The sequence below is a fragment of the Pteronotus mesoamericanus genome, unplaced genomic scaffold, assembly GCF_021234165.1.
Source record: "Pteronotus mesoamericanus isolate MK-2021 breed Mesoamerican mustached bat unplaced genomic scaffold, CSHL_Meso_final contig_220, whole genome shotgun sequence".
NCBI classification, from domain to species: domain Eukaryota; kingdom Metazoa; phylum Chordata; class Mammalia; order Chiroptera; family Mormoopidae; genus Pteronotus; species Pteronotus mesoamericanus.
In genome coordinates, this window is record NW_026555091.1 from 2,854,465 (window position 1) to 2,876,013 (window position 21,549).

The 21,549-nt window shown below is 37.8% G+C and overlaps 1 protein-coding gene across 1 annotated transcript in view; it reads right to left on the reverse strand.

Moving 5' to 3' along the window:
- Window positions 1–21,549, reverse strand: part of DPY19L2 (dpy-19 like 2) — a 48,877-nt gene that overhangs the window by 20,897 nt on the left and 6,431 nt on the right. Inside the window, exons 4-12 of the mRNA XM_054571309.1 lie at window positions 20,768–20,905; window positions 19,261–19,381; window positions 16,557–16,650; window positions 11,734–11,791; window positions 9,831–9,922; window positions 7,623–7,722; window positions 4,551–4,628; window positions 3,709–3,795; window positions 429–488 (exon numbers count right to left, since the gene is read on the reverse strand). Of these exons, the coding sequence (XP_054427284.1) occupies window positions 429–488; window positions 3,709–3,795; window positions 4,551–4,628; window positions 7,623–7,722; window positions 9,831–9,922; window positions 11,734–11,791; window positions 16,557–16,650; window positions 19,261–19,381; window positions 20,768–20,905 (828 nt within the window). The remainder of the gene's footprint in view (window positions 1–428; window positions 489–3,708; window positions 3,796–4,550; window positions 4,629–7,622; window positions 7,723–9,830; window positions 9,923–11,733; window positions 11,792–16,556; window positions 16,651–19,260; window positions 19,382–20,767; window positions 20,906–21,549) is intronic.

The following is a 21,549-nucleotide window of genomic DNA, read 5'->3' on the forward strand; positions in this document are numbered from 1 at the left end:
GTACTGAAATAATCCAATGTTTCTTTTTTAAAAAAGATTTCACTTATTATTTTTAGAGAGAGGGGAAGGGAAGGAGAAAGAGGGAGAGAAACATCAATATGAGAGTGAAACGTCAATCAGTTGCCTCTTGTGTGCCCCCAACCAGGGACCTGGCCTGCAACCCAGGCTGTGCCCCCAGCGGGGAGGGAACCAGCGACCTTTCGGGCAGTGGGCCAGTGCCCAGCCCTCTGAGCCCCACCCGCCAGGGCCATCAACAGGTTTCTGAAAAACGACTTGGAGACGTTGCTAAGAGCTATTTCCCACTTTAAGCAAGTAGCTATTTATAAGATTTATTAACTGTAAATCATTCAGTTTTTAAGTACATTATCTTATTCAATTTATAGAAATAAAGAGTCTGAAGAAATTATGTTGAAAGTGTTGAGTCTTACCCAAAAGTTGAGTTCAGACACTCCCAATCTTTGAATGTTATTTCTCTTCAGAATTATCACCTAAAATGCATGACACAAAATGAAATAAATAAAATTAACATGTATATTTTATATGAATTACAAGTTTCAAAAGTTACACAGCATTCCCCCTTCCACCTTGCCGATCACCAGCCATTTCACTTCTTAATTGTAGATTTTTAACAATTGGAACATGACAAAATTTTCTTGGGATGACAGCTAAACGCTTTGTGCGCTAAAAAGTTGCGTGTTGAGTCCAGTTAATCCCTGCCTGCGTCACTTGGGGGGTTTTATGCAGGACAACTCCCCTGACGAGGTGGACGGTATGCGGGTGATGTGTCCATGCAAATTTGTTTGTAAGTTATCTAGCAAAATCAGTGGTTTGAGTTTACGTGAAAATCCTTCATTTCCAAACTCCCAAATAAAATATTTTAAAATGTTTTTAAAAAAAAACCACGTAAGTGAACTTTTTAGAAAGAAAGAGAACTTTCCAGATGCCAGACCAAAAAAAGGTAGTTTTAAAAACCAAAACATTAATTAGGAGAGAACCTGTGGCGGCCTTTAAGGAGGACTGTGAAAGAGGTGGCAACTACCTGCTAGTCTTGAAAGGGAGGGGAGCAGAAGAGGGCCTGGGTCTGCGAAGGGCAAGAGACTGAAACTGAGACTCGCGCATAAGGCCGGCGTCCTCACACAACATACCTTCAGGGGTGTGAACGGAATGTTTATGCCCCCACCAGATTCATGTGCTGAAACCCTCTTCTCCAACGTGACACACTGGCGGGGCAAACTTTGGGAGGTAATTAAATCCCTCATGAATGGAATTAATGCCTTTATAAGGAGAGACACGAGAGATCACACAAGAGAGGTGATCTCTCTCTCTCCGCATATGAGGATACAGTGAAGGCATCTGTTTGCAAATCCAGAAGGGAACCCTCACCAAGAACCAGACCGGATGGCACCTTGATCTTGGACTCCCCAGCCCATGATCATATCTCTTCCCATGAGGTATAAGCCGCCCAGTCTACGGTATTTTTATTGAAGCAGCACCTCCAGCTACCGCTTCCAGTGCCTCTTCTGTGCAGTGCTATAGTGACATGGGACACATTCCTTCCACCCGAAGGCCCTCCTTCAACATTTTAGAACAAATGTGCTCATGAAGTCTTTATTTTGCCTTCATCTTTGAGCCATGTGTTGCTAGTTACAGAATTGTAGATTGACAGTACTTTTTCTTTAAATGTTTTAAAGTTGTTGCTTAACTGTTATATTGTTTGTATTTTTTTCTTATGAAAAATCTGCTGACATCCGTACCCTTTGTTCTTCTAAAGGTAACGTGTCTTGTTTCTTTGACTGTCATTAATTTTGTATCTTTATTACTGATTCTGAACAATTTGATTATAATATGCCTTACTACAGCTTTTTGTACTTGGAGTTTACTGAAATTCTTTATCTCTGAGTTAATTTTCATCAAATTAAAAACATTTTGGCCATTACTTCTTCAAATATTTTTTCTACTTCTTCCCAACTCCCCTAATTTAGACATCTACTTTATTTTTCCTATATTAACTATAAATGAGGGACTGGAATATCACCACTTTTTAATCCCTATCAAATTAATGAATCTGGTACTAAGAACGGATGGCTACAAGCACAGAAAGAGAGGTACTAGGTGTTATGCTTCTCCTGATGAAAGAACGATACTACACTGAAGGGATCAAACCTTAACCTGTCCAAGTTTTAGATTCAATTATTAATGTATTATGAGTACAGAAGACAAAGGAGGATGTAAAGCTACCCCATGAGGATTCAAAGGGTAGAATCTAGACCATTTAATTTTCTATATTTTCAATGACCTAGGCTCTTCAACAAATACATTTCCTGGGAAAGAAAACAGGCCGACATATAGGAAACCTAAAGACAAATAGAGAAACCTAAGGGATGCAACCATAAGGGAAAGCTAGGAGCAGCTACCACAGGCAGGTCATTACTACTTTGGAGCAGCACACGGGAATTATAACAGGCAGGATGCCTGCAAAAGCTCTGCTTTTGACTTGGTGGTCATTTAAGTATATTTGGCAACTAACCCTTCATTAATTAGTACTTGTCCATTTTAGTTAGTACTGTCCATACTTAAAACATTTGTTTTACGCAGTTTTCTCTATGTCTATATTTCAAAATAAAATAGGTTTCCCAAAAGGAGGTGGATAGGCACGCTACTACAAGTCCTCTACCTTGTCACGCTGAAAAAGTTCGATGAAACATTGCAAATGAAAAACCTACATTTGAGGGGAACGAGAAAGAAGGGATTACTTATTGTGAGGGGGAAAAAAAGATGTGGGGAACAAAAATGTTAAAACATAAGAACACTCCCAAAAGATTCGATCGATGCCCCCTCCAGGGAAAAGTGCTCTGTTTTGGTATTACTGTGCTTGGCATCATTTCTGACAATTGTGGAAGAGAACATCCCAGGAACATTCCAGTGGAGGACAACATTGTAGGTTCTGGCTTACAAATATCAGAAGTGTGACTGTAAAGTAAAGACACCGGTTTACTGAACCACCGCTCCCAACACATATCCAAATGAGTGTCCTTCAATGGAAGTCAGTCACGCGAGGAAACTATACCCTTATGCTAAGCATGTTGCCGTTGCTCAAAACAGTTTGGAACTCTGTTTTCCAAACTACCTTCACAGGTTTAGTTATTTATGGGTGCAAGGAAATAGGTCTCATTATTTTAATGTCACACCATATTTTGATCAAGATCTATGTATTACCCCGCCCAATCACCCACCTTAGTCACAAGACTTTGGTCATTTTCAAGAATCAAATCCATCCTCGAAAGACAAAGTTTTGTCACCAATGAAGACATTCAAAAGAATGTGCCACAGCCTGTGAAGGCCATTCAGGGGGGCCCCCAAAATGCTGCTGAGCGGCGGCGGTGTCCCTGCGTGAGCACTGAGCCTACCAGAGCGACTTAGGGGTAAATAACTAATTTTTATCGTAAGTTATGGCATAATTTAAACATAAGTCTTATTACCATCCAATTGTTTTTAAAATATTTTCTTGAGCACTGCCTTAAAATGGTAAACTTTGTGCCATGGTATTTTCCAAGGATGAGATAGAGAATAGGCGTTATTTGGGAAGAACTTTTTCATGTGAGTAATAATCAGGAAAGGGCCCTATTTATCCTCCTAAACCTATAGTAGGTGGATTAAACCCACTATTTCACATGTTAAAAAAAATTAATGAGCTTAACAGATACTTACCCATGTCATTAACAAAGATGAAGTATAATAAGAAGATAAATACATTGGATTTCCAAACATCAGTACAAAACAAAGGAGAACTGAAATCTAAAAATTGAAGAAAAGAAACACATGTTTTATCATTATTAGATATGTAGCATAACACATATTTTGTCTACAGGCATATAGCCATTGTAATACAAACTTTATATGCATAAGTAAGATTAATAAATAGATCTTGGCCAAATGATAATAGAATTTCAACACACTGATAGGTTCTAAGTATTTTCAACACCATAAATTCTGTATAGAAAAATTTAATTTTCTCTCTCTCTGCTACTTGGTACAAAGAAAATGGAAAAAACTATCATTTCCATTGATTCAATAATAGAGTTCTATAATAAAAAAGATGAGTTTTAAGTATTAATCTTTTAATCTTTTTGTTGAACTACTTGAGGATTTCGATCACTAAGGAAGCTTCATTTTATGTTCTTAGCTAGAAGACATTTATTTTTCTGTTCTTAAGGGAGATGTGTTTGGAAACTAAGATAAAAACAAAAATGAGAAAACATAAAATTCACAGTGTGTCACATTCATGCACAGTGTTAGAAATTTCAGGTCTCAGGGAAAAAAAGGCAGTCTCAAAAGTAGTGACTAATAATAAATAAAACATAAAAATAAAAGTTTCAGAAAGAAAAACATCTTTGCTGTATTTGAAAGTACGTTATAATATGGTATCTATAATGTACATTTCCTGTTTTTCTTCTGGATATAATCAAAATCATATGTATTAAAACAACTTGAAAGAAGGTAACCCCAATATCTTATTTTAATGTTTGACTTATAAATATGAAAAGTGTTACCATGTTCATATAAATGATCTTCTTGAATTTATTTGGCTCAATGTACCCCACGACATACATGGGAAATAATGAGGCTATCTGAAATAAAAATATTAAAAAGCAAAAGTGAAAAAATGTAGAAAACAAACACTTCATTATTCATACCCAAAGTAATGCAAGGGGTGCTATATTTCTAATAATGGCACCTAAGTAATTTCAGTGAGTCTTCTCATTGGGAACTGGAATAGCTGGGAAAATACCTGCAGAAGAGCCACAGATGACTAACAGGGCAAGAAAGACTTAGGGAGCCAAGACCAGTGAAAAGATGGAAGTCTGCAGTGACGAGGATGACTTTTTAGGTCACTTTTCTCCCACAGGTGCCCGCCAGTCCCAACAGCAGCAGATGCCTGTCGGTAGAGAGGCAGTTGAGACATGTCCACAGACAGACTGAGCAGGGAGGAAACATCAAGAATGAGGTCCCTGCTAAGTCCCCAGGCTTTGGCTTGGGCTTCGAAGGGCTACATGAAAAGAGAGAATCAGAAATCAAACAGTCCTCGGAAAAGGACAAAAGCCCACCTTTGAATGATCTCATCCTCTGATTGCAGGAGGGTGATTCAAGATTGTTAGTGTCTATATTTGCCTGCTGGCAATAAATTTAATCTTCTATGGAAGATGTTAACATCAACATAGTCTCAAATTAACTACATCATTATTCATGTACAATGTCCAATACCATATTAGAATTAAGTAGATATAGGAAGAGATAAGACATTATTACAAACACAATAGAAACAGATCCATAAAGAATCTAGGTCAGGCATCAGACAGTAAATGTGTTACACTTTGTGGGCCACATATAGTCTCTATTATATACAGTAAGTTCTCACTTAACATAGGTTCTGCAACTTTTAGCAAAAAAATAATATAGGAAAACAATTTTACCATAGGCTAATTGACATAAACAGGAGTTAAGTTCTTATGAAATCTCATCAATGTTGTAACAAAAGAATATTGAACAAAATGATATTTGAGGACCAACTGTTTTTTTCCTCTTTTTTGAGCAACACTTTTAAGAATGTAAAAACCACTCTTAGCTTGCAAATCACTCAAAAACATGCCTGGCATCATTAGACATAGGTTTTATGTTTGATGTGTGCCAGGAAATAACAGATTGGATTGAAAATTCCAGGAAAGTACTGAAAGTCACTTAAAGAACAAATTGAAAGTGTACAATTAAATATTACAACGAACAATATTCAGAGGTCAAAGATGGGTTTAAAAGCAGGTCAAACATAGCTAAATAAAGAGACACATTGAAAGACAGGCCAGAAGAAAACATCTAGAAGAAAGTATAAAATGACAAAGGGGTAAAAAATATATGAAAGAGCATGAGAGATGTAGAGTATATGGTGTAAAGACTAGCATACCTCACTTTACATCTCAAACACAGATAAAGAATTAAGCAGAAGCTCTATTATTCAGCCATGAGAAAAAGGAAACCCACAACGGAGTGGCCCTCCAGGGCGCCATGCTGGGTGAGGAGTCAGGCAGAGAGAGACAAATGCTGGGTGACCTCACTTTCATGTGATTCTGAAACACCCAGCTGGTAGAAACAGAGGAGGTGGGGGTTACCAGGGGCCAAGAGGTGAGGAGATACAGATGCTGATTAAAGGTCCAAACTTGCAACTTTAGATGAGTGAGTTCTGGAGATCTAATGCCCAGCATAGTGATTAGAGTCAATACTGTATTATATATCTTACAGTTGCTAAGAGACGGGATCTTAAATGTTCTCAGCACAAAAAAATAGTAATTATGTGACTTGATAGAGATGTTAAATGACCACTGTGGTGGTAATAAGGCGGTGATCATACTGCAGTGTATTAAGTCAACACACTGTACATCTTAAACTTACATAACGTAATGTCAATTATACCACAATTAAAAACAAAAGAACACTAAAAGCGTAGTACATCTTTTGAATGGCTAGACAATCATTAGCAGGGGTGTCCAACCTTTTGGTGTCTCTGGGTCACACTGGAAGAAGGATAGTTGTCTTGAGCCACACATTAAATACACAAACATTAATGAGAACTGAGGAGCAAAAAAAGGGTTTTAAGTGAATTTACAATTTTGTGTTGGATGACCTCACAGCCATCTGGGGCCCCGTGCGACCCACAGGCTGTGGGCTGGACATTAAAGCAACATCAAAATTACCAAAAAGCTACTTAAATAGCTTCATCAGGATTAATAAATTTGCTTGCAAGGAAGTGATGCACATGGGAAATCTATTCTACTTTGTTGCCAGGTGCAAATAATGAAAACCATAGATTTTCTGTGTTAGGACCTGAAAGGGCCAACTCGCAGGAAGTAAAACAGAGAGAATATCTGAAACATGCTTTAACTATGCAGCTCCAATTAAGTTGAATTTTTAATGTCATTCTTTGTAGACAACTGGCGACACAGGCTCCTTGGCAGGGTCTCTCACTGCCATTAAAGAACGTTATTATTCTCCCTGTTTATTCATTAGGCAGAAAGGAGTTTTCCTGCAAAATGTTAGTATCATGAGATTTCATCATAATCGACTGCTTCCCCAGCTCAGTTTCTTGCCATCAATTACTGAGTTCTTTGGGGAAAGAGGATATGGCCTCAATTTACTCAAGAGGTATCATGATTCCCAAGTGGAGAAATGGTGTCCCGTGAGACTCCGTCCTTCAGACAAAAACTACCGATATTTAAGCTACATTAGAAGCAGAAACCCTCTACCAAGAAGAATAATTCCTGAGGCAAAAGGAAAGTCTACAGGCAGATTTATAGAGCTCATTTTGAATACCAGCAAAAATATATATATAAATTAAAATAGAAAAAAAGTCCTATGCATGTTGATCGCTAATACCTGCGTAACTAAACAATGCATTAACAGACTATAGACTATATGGCTTTTTAATCTTAAAAAATCACACATGTATGTAAACTTCAAAATTATTCCATATTTGGAAAATCTACTAGGACTAAATATAATCACATTTTAAAACTTCTATAGAATCAACAAAGTACATGTTGCATTCAACTTAAACTAGTTTAAAATCTTCTTACCTGTGTAAAAAGGATAAACTGAGCAAACTGCCAAGGTAGCATGAAAGCAACGTTAGAAAGACAAAGTGCCATATAATGCCTTCTATTGATGTTCGAGGTCCTTAAGGGAGAGAGTTGACACCAGTAAGTTTTACCACGAAATCAGCCTCTCACTAGACAGAAAGAGGCATTGCAAAATAACCAAACCTAGTGATTGCGCTATCTTTGCTATAAGACAACAAAATACAGCTCTCTTTTAAAAGTTCATGAAAAAGAACTTAAGATACTACTTGGATTATAAAAGTGCTTAGCATAAACCCAAGAAAACGGCAGCTTTAAAGGAAGTACCGCACCTAGTTTAAAGTAAATAAAATATTTCACACATGAACGTTTAGGTTCCCCTGGCGAGGCCTAGGCACTAGAAATGCCGCTCGGAGAGCGCAGGGCGCGCCACGCGAGGCTCCAGGCACCGGGCCTGCGGGAGTCCAACGCCCCTGCTGGGCCGCCGCCCGGATGTCTTACAAAGCAGCGAAGGAGCCTATAGGTGCTGGTGAAGCCACAAATTAACAACGGTGAGAAAAATTGAAAGAAAAAAAATTAAAATGACTTTAAAAGAATAATTCTGCAATGCAGTCACATTCCTGCGTATTGAAGCTGAAGCCGCCCAATCTGCCATTGCGAGATAATCGGCCCCTAACACCTGTTACCACGGGAGACTTCAGTGTATTTTAGAATAAGGAAAAAGAAATGCAAAGACTCTGTGTAAGGGACTGAACTGTAGCTGCTTTTTGGGAGGGTTGCAGTGGACTGGGATACCTCACTGTGCTACGGAGCCTCCGGTTTCCAAAGCAAGATTTTAAATGTCCCAGTTGTTTACCAGGAGTATCACAGCACAGCCTTTGTCAAGGGCTCGGCTTTCGCGCACTTACCGAACAGAAGTTGCCCTGGGCAAAGGCCCGGAGCGCGGCACAGGCACTGAAGCACGGAGCCCTGACCGGCCCAACCCCCACGTTTCATTCCACGGAACCCCCGCCTATCCAGACCACTGTCCGCTCAGAAAAATTAAAAACGGAGTACGAACCGTCCTCCTAAGAATTGCAGTGGGAAGGCGCAGGACGAACGGGCAGCTTCCTCCACCGTCGTCTTTGAGGACGAGTAACGGGCAGGGCAGAGATAGGGAGATCAGCGGGGACAGCCGCTCCCCAGACCCGAATTCGACCCAAGAAAAACGTGTCCCGCAGCCACCAGCCGGGAGCTAGTCTGCACCTTCCTGGGCTGGGGAGCCACGGGGGCTGCCGCTCGCCACCCTGGGCGGGGCCACGCGTCAGAGCCTGCAAGGTCAGCACGCGGGGAGCAGGGGCCTGCGGTGAAGGAGATCGAGGGGGCCGGGGCCCTGGCTCCACAGGTGATTTAATACGGTGCGTGTGCAGGCAGCCGTTTGCCTGTGTGCTTGGTTAACAAATGCGCAGTTCTCAGAAGGAGAAAAGACACGTGCACAAAAGGTTTCGACACAGGCAGACTCTGATAGGCACCGGTGGGGACAGAGGGGGTTCCCGGGGAGTCCCGAGGGCTGTGGTCACTCCGCCAGGCAGCGAGGCGGCCCCTAACACGTAGGACACCTATTTCTATGGTCAAGTTATTTACAGTATTCTGCTATTTATGTTTTTGTTGTTGTTGTTGTTTCTCAGGCCTCTTAAAATATAAAATTAATTCCAAATAACAGTGTCCAAAAAAAGCAATTGAGATGAAATTCTGATTGAACTGCTAGAAACATCAATAGTTAAGAAATTTTCATGAATATGTGAATATACATGCTCCTTATCTATCTAACTTGGCCCTTCCCAAAGTCATCTGTGCACAGGACACTTCTTTCTTGGAAGATACATGAATGTTCACTCAAAACCACAGGTGGGAAAGCAAGGAATCAGATTACATGAGCTGTGAGGGGAAAAAAGTAATAGTTTCTTAAACACCTTTAATCTTGACCAAATATACATGAAAATTTAAATTCTGACTTACTAAAACATAATGTAGTTCTCTAAAACCTGTAGCCCTGACTCTAAAGTGGAAAAATTTTTTATATAGTATTTCAGATTATTTTCTCAACTGGATATTCAATTTAAAAGTAACTAAAAATAGCAGCTGAATTTGAATTATAACAATAAGTTGAAGTATCTTTTAAGAAACTTAACTCACAATTTATGTAGATGTTTTATTAATGAAAATTACCTGAGAATCAAAGTTAAAATGAACATCTGAAGTACAAGGAACGGGTATGAAAAGCTTTCCCGGAGAGGCGGGGTCCACATCACACGGGTGGCCTGAAATCAGTAAAAACCTTACTTCTTACATTCCATTGCAAGAAACATTATTCATCTCACGGTCATGAATGGGCTGGTTTTATTAATCATTTTAATAGTAGGCTCACTGACTTCCGAATGCCTGGCGAGCTTCTCGGCTTTTGGAGCTCTCTTGGCGGACACAGCCATTAGAGAGAGCCGTCAACTAGCAAGTCCAGAAACCAGGGAAGGCTCCATCAGGCCTCCCGTAAGCAAACACAAAGGACAAGCCAGAGGGTAGGTATGGCGGCTGGAGTCCTAGAGGACTTGGGACTGCCAGCAGATCCACACTCCGGTGCTGCAGTGTGGCCCAGCTTTCCCAAGGCTTGGAGACGTATCGGTGCCCGGGAAAATACCCAAACAAAAGTCAACTAGTGAACTCACAAACATCAAGGGAGTGTACATATAACAAGGGTAAGGAGTATAGGTACACATTACAAGTAATTAAGATTATCTCTGAATTTGTGAAATATACCTTTAAAAAAGTTGGCTATAAATTTCTGAAAACAACTGTAAGTTGGTATTTGGAAATCACTCATGTGATGCACATAATAAAATCATTAATTAAATGTAAATAGACTTTATAACTGTTTTAAGACATATAGAAAATATTATACAAGTTTTATATTAGGAATTCTAAAATTCCAGGAAGCATCTAACTTCTCATAACCTTGAAAAAATCTTAAAAGTTCTTGCTCCTCTTCCAAGAAACCAAAACTATAAACCTTGGAAGATTGGGTCTTGTGGTGTGCTTCAGAAAGTCATAATGCCAGCCGTCTGGCACGCTTGAACAAAACTTCTCGCCCTTACATGAACACACCAGTGAATGACACTGCATTTGTTTGCTTTACATTACTATATTTACATATAATTTCTAAGACTCCCTTGCCTAACAGACTAAGTTAACCAAGTATCTCCCCTCCCCAATAGTAATGAATGAAGGTCATGGCACATATAAGCGGTGCCATCACGTATCACAGATTTTGCTCCACAAACTAGGAGCAGAGTCTCTCACATCTCACTGCCATGTCCTCAGCATCTCACAGAGAGGCTGGTATGTGTTACGTATTCAGTATTTTGCTGGGTGAATTTATCCTATTATAAGTTTCTATGGAAAAATTTTAGGGGGCCCATGTCCTGTTGGGCTGGCTTTGATTCGGCGTTCTGCAGTGTTGAAAAGGCAGCATGATGTAATACAAGGAATGAGGCTTTGTTAGCAGGGGTGTGTGACCCATGGCCTGCCGGCCGTGTGTGTCCCAGGATGGCTATGGATGCGGTCCAACACAGAATCATAAATTTACTTAAAACCGTTTTGTTTCCTCATCAGTTTTCGTTAGTGTTTGTGTATTTAATGTGTGGCCCAGAGATGCCAACAGGTTGGACACCTCTAGGTCAGACAGATGTGAATGGGAAACCCAGCTTCCCCGTGCAGGGAAGGCAAAATCTTGGATAAGTAACTTAGCCTCTCTAAATTTCAAGTCCACATCTCCTGTGAGGATGACAACCATTTCCCCAGTGCCTGAACTCAACAAGTACAGTATTTCCTTTTTCTACAAATTAGACGTGTATGAACATATACACTAAAAACCATGCAAGATATTTTATGTCATTAATTCTAATTATCATGCAAAAATGTGGATCAACATGATTAAATATCAACTTACAACACAAGGTTCTTTAAAATATTGTGAAGTCCTAATTAATATGCAATTATATATTCTTTTCATGAATATATTTCTGTGTTCCTATATAGTCCCTTCTATTTCTTAACAATTATTTTCTAGAAAACAAACCTCTCCATGGTTGAAAAAGTAGCATAATACTGTAATTAGACCTCCAAGATGAGTCCCACTGTAAAGAAAGTACACAATCACAATTCATGCAAAGTATAGTGGGTTTTTCCCAACATTATCTTAGAATTTAAAATCATATTTAAAATGTCATGGTACTAAACCATACGAAATAATAGTAAAATTTTCAAAAGTACCCATGCTGTTGATGTTTTAATCTTGAATGTACAAGCATATAAAATGGGCATATAAAACAATCTGAATTTTATATTACCTATAAAGTATTTTCTAAATAAAATATATAAGATATGAATATAAGATATTATTTAACAGACCCGTACTTCAGAGTCTATATTACATTTTGTGAATATTCAGAATAGAGGCAACATTTTGTCTTTTGATTAAAGGATGAAAACAAGAATCTAACAGTTTCAATTAGTAGTAACTTTAAACTTTGTAAACTACTGCAAATAGTCTTTCCTTAAGCCCCAAAGAAACAACAATGTAGAATACAAAATTTAGATCAAGGATGTCCATCAAAGATTAAGAATCATTTCTTAAAGTTGCCTTTTCTTTCTGTGTTATTCATCACTTATATCCACTGCTCCACACATGGAAGACAATAAGTGTTGGTTGGATGATTTAAAAAGAAAGGAATAGTTTTTTTAAAAAATAAGTAGAGGAGAGCAAATGGGAAGAGATTTATCATTAATAAATTTTGACTAAAGGAAATTCAAAGGACAAACTTTGAAAAGTAAGAAGTGGAAAGAAGGAATTTAATTTCTAAGAAGCAAGAACAATTCTGCATATAGAAACTGCGACCATGTGGATCAAACTAAGATCTGACAACATGAACAATAAAGTAAAACACAATGACTAACGACCACTGTGGAGGCGCAACGGCAGTCCCGAACCATGGCGATTGTTACAAGGTGCAGGGGCTGTTCTGAAGCAAAGTGTCCTAAACTTCCCTGCACTGCTCAGAAGAACAGGAAAAATATCAACTAACTGTAGTCTTAATAAAGTTCGATATGCATGTTCACATGTTATCGTGAACCACCCAAAGGACACAGACACAGAACCTACTTTCCGAGCCAGAGTGGCGGGCGGGTGGCCCCAGCAATAAATGCAAAGGGTCCCCACAGCCTCCTGGTCTTTTTGTTTCTCAGATGCCATTCCATTTCCTCACAGTTGTAGTAAACTTCTATAGACAACAGTTGCTATATCTACATAGCCTTCTTAATGACTGAGGCTTCTTTGATATTCCAGAACTATGTAACCAATGGAGAGAAGATGGTAACTCTTGGGTTACTCTAGCCATGAAAAATGTTCATTTTAAAAAGTTTTAGTCTTGTCTAACATTTTCCATATTTAAAAAAGTATAAGCTATAAGCTATACAAACTGTTCTCTAAAACAGAACATTTTTAAAGCCTAACGCCATAATCTGAAAGTAATTAACACTGTGATGAGTTTAAACATATTTTTCCTGTATGACATACATATCGAAAAGTACATAAAATTTCTGGACAATTTATGGAATCATTATAAAGTGAACATCCTTGTAACCACCATGTCACTGAGATAGGAAACTGATCTCACCTAGGTCCCCACTTGCCACCCTTTGAGACAGTCGCTATCCGGATTTTTGTGATTACCAATATAGCCACTTCTATATACATAACCATACTCTCGTCTACTTTTTTTAAAACTTCATACACGTGAAAAAGGCAGGATTCCTTTTTATTTTGTGCCTGCCTTTATTCAGTCATCATTATCAGATTTGTCCATGTTGCTGTGTGGAGCTACAGTTCATTTGTTCTCATTGTTTTACATATTCCACTATAATAACTACGGTGTGTACATCTCTGTTGGTGGACACTGGAGTTGTTTCCAGCTTGGAGCCATTACAAACAATGACACTATATTCTCGTACATACTACTTCCTGCTATACATGTGCAAGGCTTTCTTAGACATACATACTTTAAATAGGAACTGCTATCTACCTCTTCAACTTTACTAATGCGCACAGTTTTTCCGAAATAGTTGTACTAATTTATATGCCCATGTGCTGTCAGTAAAAATCCTTTTTGCCAATCTAGTGGATGTGAAATAGTAGCTCATTGTAGTTTAAATTTGTGTTTTTCTGATATCAATAACTAGTGATGATCCGATTTACATGTACCTTTTTTTGCAGTTTGGAGTTCTTCTGGGAAATGTCTGTTCATAAATATTTTGTCCATTTTTCTATTGGGCTGCATGTCATTTTAGTTTTTTCTACCCCCTAGAATATAAACTCCATGAGGACAGAGGTTGCTGTTTTTAATTCTAGCACCTAAAATAGTGCTCTTTGAATCAGCAGATGTGCAATAAAAATTTGTCAAATGAATGAATGTAATGTCTGGATCCTACGTTGGGTATCCGCTTGGCAGTATCTTTTCCCAGTTTGTGGCTTATCTTTTCATTCTAAAATGTCTTAAGAAACTTAAATTCTTTTCATCAAATCTATCAGTTTTTTTCTTCATGGCTAACCTTTCATGCCTTATTTAAGAAATTCTTTCTTATCCCAAGTTACTGATGATATTCTCCTATGTAACATTATAAACATTTTGTAACTTTGTCTTTCATAGTTGAGGTTTTACTCCAGCTAGGATTTATATTTCATACAGCTCCAACCTCTTTTTTTCCTATGTGATCTCTCAACCCCAGCACCTCTTATTAAAACACCTGCCTGGACCCACTGATGTGCAGCACCAGCTCTGACGCCCATCAGGTGTCACATTTCCATTGCTGGGCTCTACTTTATTCCAGTGGCAGGTCCCTATGGCAATGTCACACTGTCCTATTCCATTAGGGTTATAATACAAAAACAATGAACAAAGCAAGTCCTCCTACCTCTTCAACTATCTTAGGTGGCCCTTTACATTACTGAAAAATTTTAAGATCAGCTTATTGAGGTTAACAAAATCAGTAGTGCATTGAAACTGTAAATCAATTAGAATAACTCTTTTCTTTTTGAGTCTTTCAATCCATGAATACAACATGTCTCTCCATTTATTTAGATATTCCTACATGTCTCTCAAAGTTTTACAATTTTCCAAGAGGTCCTACATAGTTTTTGCTAGATTTATTCCTAAGAACTAATTTTTTCAAGACTATTCTAAATGACATCCTTTTAAAATTTCATTTTTTGATGCACGAGTTCAGAGTTACAATATATATGTATTAATTTTTGTTTCCAGTAACATTATAAACTTTCCTATTTTAATATTTTACCCATGGATTTTTTTTCTGTATAAAATCATGTGACCTGCTTGTAAGGACACTTGTTTCTTTTCTTCAAGTTTTCCAATCCTTGTACTTACTACTTTTTCTTAACTTTATTGAATAAGATATACAGTACAATGTTATTTATATTTTTCATTGATTCTATGCTAGTATTTTTATGCTGAAAACTTCCTAAAACAAGGGGAGTATAGCTACTAACCTGTACATAGACAAAATCCTATGAAAACAATAAATACTATTTAAAGATTAAATCTAGATATTTAACTTTAAATGTTGTGCAGTCCATCGTAGAGGAAGCTGATGATTCAGTTAGGAATGTATCCTGCTTTAGGAAACGGAAAATCTGACAAAAGTGGCTTCAAATATGGACATTGATTAATTAAGCCAACAGGGAAATGGAAGTTAAGTGTCTGCTGCCCGCAACCCGGCAGCACAGAGATGCGAGGGCAGGTGCGTGGCTGTGTTTATGCTCTTTCCCTCGTGGCTGCAACGTGACTGCAGCGGCCCCAGGAATCACCTCCAAGTAGAAGCAGAAACAGGGGAGGGGCAGCTGAGTCTGTCCTTGGGTGAGAAAGGCAAATGCTTTCCTAGGTGTAACCAGGGTTGATTTCACCTTATTTTTCACTGAGAAAGCTAGATCAAATGGCTACCCCAGGCTCATTGGATAGTGAGCATCAGCCAACAGTTGACCCTTGAACAACAAAGATTTGAACCGTGTGGGTCCACTTTTACATGGAATTTTTTTGATCAATACTGTAAAACATATTTAACTCTTCCTCATGATTTTCTTAATAACATTTTCTTTTCTCTAGCTTACTGTATGGTAAGAATGCAGCTAATATATATAACATACAAAATATATATTAAGCAACTGTTTGTTATTAGAATGGCTTCTGGTCCACAGTAGCTGTTAGAAGTTAAGTTTGGGAGGGCATCCAAGTTATACGTGGATTTTCAACTGGGTGAGGGGTGCAGGGGGTCGTGGGTGGCACCCCTAACCCCTGCACTGTTCGAGGTCATCTGTCCATGACTGTCATAGCTGACTTCAACCTCTCACCTCAGACCGCGCACACTGCCACCCCCAACTAAACTGTAGTACTGCTACCAAGAAAGACAGGCTGTTGTATGTGTGTCTGCTACAAGTGATAAACATTAGCTCTATTGCTTCCTTAATTTCACATGGATGGAGACTAAAATGAGAAATTATCTGCTACTAATGTCAACCAAAGATCCCCTCTATTATAACACCAGTACACATGACCCAGGGGTATTTTCATTAAAAATTTGTTAAGGAATCTTAAGTAACTAAAAAATAAATTCCTCACAAGAATAAAAGGAAGGCCTTTATGGTGTTATTTTAGTCACAGCTCTAGTTTGAGGTTGCATGATACTGGATATGCTTCTGAAAAAAATGAAATAGATCTAAAAATGTTCCTACTATTAATCAATTAACCTCATTAATTTTCCTTTTCATATAATCAACAAACATCAGCCAGTCCTTATAAGGCCACTAAAAGATCTTTCAATACATAGTCTTACCTCAGATACGCACCATACATGAAGAACAATGCCATCATTATTCCATTTAAAATAAAAATCATACCAACATAAAAGCAAGCAGGGTCTCCCATTCCTTTAAAAAGACACAGATTATTCAGTATTTAATGAATAAATGATTATAAAATAATAGGATATAACTACTGCAGTGCTTTGTAATCAAGGGCTCACAAATTTACAGAAAGCATTTGCTTTGCAGACTGCTGCTCTAGTAGTTACGTGAGTACTTTCCCCTTACGTGAGATCCTATCAGTTACATTCAGATTTTAGACTTTATTGTGGCTACATTTATACTTTCCCCCGATTAAGTGTAATTATACTGTAATAGTTGGTGCCTCATGTTATTTAGGAGGTGCTACTATTGTTCAGTATGTAGAACCGCCTGTACAGGTACTTCATAAATTACTGCATTATTATCTTTGCTTGGTTTTAGGATGAGTACAATATGGGCCCTGACCCCAAGGAACAGCTTTAGCCAGTATGAGATAATCTTGTTATTTTACCCATTATGATGTATAGCTCAAACCTTAAACCTTAACATATTATAATAAATCCCATGTTTAAGACCAGATGGAGATAGGCAGACAGACACGCATAAAATATGTTAATGCACACGCGGTCTACTGCTAGGTGCCTTACAATCTTCATGTCACCTAATCCTCAGAACAAGCCTACAGGATCAGTAGGTAGGAAAATAATTTTTAACGGTTGAGAAAACAGAACATAGAAAATGTGAAGTTATTTAGCTTTAAAAGTTTCCGATGGCGCCAAGGCCTGAAGGCTGGCCGGCCTCGCTCCCCCACTTCTCTGACCATTCCCTTCCAGTCTGTCTTACAACCACTCTTTCTTCTCTCTCTGCTCCAGGAAGTCCCCTTCTGTCAGCTCTCTTGCTCAGGAGTCTTGACTACGCTGGCCCCTGCTCCTAAAACACTCCCTTCCCTTACTCCTTACTTGGGAAAACTTGTTTTCTCATTGGTAAGATCCATCACAGTTATTGCCGCTAGGAGGGAAGGGCACCAAGTTGACTAGAACACTTTGGGGTCCTAAGGCCCGACTCTAACCTGTCACTTAGTGGCAACTTAATAAATATCATAAATGTACATATATAAGGAGATTTTGTTCCCCCATTTCTCAGAAAAGGCTACACTTTCTAAGCTGATTGAGTCATTAGAGTCTCTCATTTTATGAGGCATTTTCTCTATCCCTTTATTTTGCATAAGAAAAGCTTAATTATGTCTCAAAATCCTCTATCAATGCTATTTTAGATGTTATAAAGATCCCCTGAGGGATTCACTAAAAACATAGGGAAATATAGAAATACAGATTTGGAATACGAGGTCTGTCCAGAAAAGTCCAGCCACTGTTAATATAACGAGAACAGTCTGCATGACATTGATGTAACCTGGCAGCCAAGGAGAGTGGACAGGAATGCACATGCACGAACAATGATGATTTCACTGTACTAGTCAGTGGGGGCGGTAGACACAGCTGAGTGAGCCTGTGTACTGTGTGGCTATCACATTCAAAATGAGTGAGTAGAGCAATGCATCTGCATCAAATTTTGCAGTAAGCTTAAGCATTCCTCTGTGGAAAATATTCTAATGATTCAGAAGGCCACAGCTATGGGCAACTAGAGATTGGCGGCTTCATTAAGAAACTTGCCTGCTCATCCATCACATCTCCTGCAGAGCTTTTCCGCGAAACATCCAATCACCCAGGTGACTCAGTGTCCCTACAGCCCAGATTTGGTGCCCTGTAACATCTGGCTTTTCCCAAAACTAAAGTCACTTTTTAAAGGGAAGAGATTTCAGACTGTTGATGAGATTCAGGAAAATACGATGGGGCAGCTGATGGCGACTGGGAGACCTGTGTGAGGTCCCAGGGCGCCTACTTTGAACAGGACTGAGGTGTCATCGTCCAATGTACAATGTTTCTTGTATCTTGTTTCTTGTTCAATAAATGTCTCTATTTTTCATAGTACATGTCAGAGTACTTTCTGGACAGACCTGTATATTCTGAATTGAATGTTACAGCAAACAAGTCTATAAAAATATATTTATAAGATATATTGTGTTCATGTTGTAGAGAATATGAATAAAGAAAACACCAACTCTGAAAATGCTATGCAAGTAGATATAAATGACTTCATATAGTAGCTTCAAGGGAGAATATCATACTTAAATTATAAAAGTGCTAAACTGCAAACCTCTTAAGTAGTAGCAACTAATACAGATCCCAGAAAACTGTTAGCTGATTCCAAAAGTGGTTCTTTGACTCAGATACCACTATACAAGGCGTATGTGAAGAATGTGAAGTTTTTCTAAATCAATCTATTATTACATATCTGATTTTATGTTTCTATAACTAAATTTTTACATAAACTATTACAGGTAGATATTTGACTACTTAATTTATTCCTACATGTATATATTCAACTGACCCCAAAACTTATAGTCAGGATTGTTGTATACTGGGGTATATTATACCCAAATTCTAAATTCATACTCATATTAGTAAGTACATAGCCTTCTCAGAAAACTGCCGTAAATACTTTTATGTGAATCAGTTACAGTGTTTGAAAAAATCAATCACTAGTTTACAATAAATCTTGAAATAAGTCATAACAGTATTAGCTGTTTATGTAAACATCAATGACAACACAGCATCAGTGTAGGAAAAAACATGCCTTCACAGCTTTGAACTTCATTTAGAGGTTCTACTCTGGTGACATTCCAGCAGGTCTTAGTTTCTACCCCAAATAAATTCGTTATTCCCACAAATGTGCGGTACAAGAAGGCTAGAACCACCTACAAAAGATAAAAACAAAAAGATGGTTTAGGAAAGACATTATCTTCATAGCAATTTTTTCAAAATACCATTTCATGATGGTTGCCTTCGACATTATAAACTTTGACAAATTTATTTAAGTCATTTCACTTGGGAAATAGTCATTTTAAAATAACACATGCACATATTATAAACTAAAGTTCTGTATTACAGATTAATGAACATCTATAAAACTTTTTGTTGAGAATAATTAAGTTGTTTCATCAAGATGCAGGTGGTAGATCAATATTCAAAATCAACTGTAATTTCTATACAAAAGCAACAAAAAAGGGGAAGCTAAAATTTAAAAATAATACTATTTACAATAGTAAAAATAATGCTTTTAGAAGACTGTATGCTGAAAAATACAAAATATTGCTGAGAAAAAAATAATTAACAAAATGGAGACCTACTCCATTATCATGGATTGGAAGATTTAATATTAAGTTGTCAATTCTTCCCAAATAGATGTCTAAATCCAATGCAATCCCAGTCAAAATCTCAATAACATGTTTGGAGAAATTAATAAGCTGACCCTAACATGTACATAGAAAATAATTTTGAAAAGGAAAACCGAAGTTGGAGAACTACCTTATTTTAAATTTTATTATAAAGCTATAGTCATCAAAGCAGCATGGTACTGGCATAAATATAGATATACAGAAAATTTAAAAAAGATTAAAAAATTTAAAAAATATACAGAACAAAATATTAGAGAATCCAGAAATAGATTCACATGTAATATAGTAATATACATAATACAGTCAATCAATTTTCTAACATTTGTGCCAAGACAATTCAATGGGAAAAGGATAGTTACCATGAAGAAGCACATGGGAACTTTTTGGCATTATTTTCAATGTTTTATAACTCATTTGTAGTTTAGTTATACAATTTCATACATCTGTCAAGCATAGAACTCAAAGAACTATATACTCAAAATGATGTATTTTACTGCGTGTAAATTATACCTCAACAGAGCAGATTAAGGGAAAGCACCCAGAGTGGGAGAGGGTATGTCAGCATGTATTACAAAGGATTATGCTATAAAATACATAAGTTATGCAACAAGCGAATAAGAAAACCACCATCAACTAGGTGATGAATATTCATACAGGTTACTGATAGAAGAATAAATCCAAATGTCTGTTAAACATGAAAATATTCTTAACTTCACCAATAATAAGGGAAGTGCAAAGTAAAGCAAATTCAGCAGAGGAATTCTGATACTCTACTGAACTATAAGGACACATACCATCGATGAACCTTAAAGGTCCCCTCCTTTTAATAACATCATTGTGTTTACTTACTATTTTATCTAATAAAAAAGAACCACTCCACGCACATTTATGGCAGAGCCCACTCACCTCTGGATAGAGATGGAAGCGTTTCACTGTATTAATGACGAGGGGATACTCAGTGAGCCTGTCGTTCATAATCATCCACAGTCCTTCCAAAAACGAAGGTGCTTCGATAATGGTCTTGAAGTAGGAATAATAAAGTCCCTTCAAAAGGCGCAAATTGTCAATGTAAGTAAAATTTTTTTACAACACTCCTTTTAGAACAGTTCTTCTGTAGGAAAAGGTTAATAATAAGACTTCCTAATTTTTCCTGGCTATTCCTGCATTCTTGGACTCAAAAGGGATACATGTTAGGTTATCAACTGTACTCTTCTTTCATTAAGTTCTGTAGGTTTGAAAAAGCATTGGAGGGTGGTTAAATGTTTTAAGGAGCTTTTCTAACCACACCTTAAAACATGTATATTATATATATATTTAAATTTTTTTTTATTTTTAGAGAACGGGAGGGAGGGAAAAAGAGAGGGCGAGAAACATAAATGTGTGGTAGCATCTCGTGCACCCCCCACTGGGGACCTGGCCTGCAACCCAGGCATGTGCCCTGACTAGGACTCGAACCACCGACCCTTTGGTTCACAGGCCAGCGTTCAATCCACTCAGCCACACCAGCTAGGGCTGCATATATTTTTATTTCTACCATGCTTAACTTTACCTCCACTCTTTTTTTCCAGCTCTTTATGAAATAACATAAAATGATCATCAGCATCATGAGATGGAACTTTATGCTTTCGACTTACTTCCTCGCTGCATCTAACAGCTCAGTACAAAGTCCTTCCTGACCAAATGTCAAC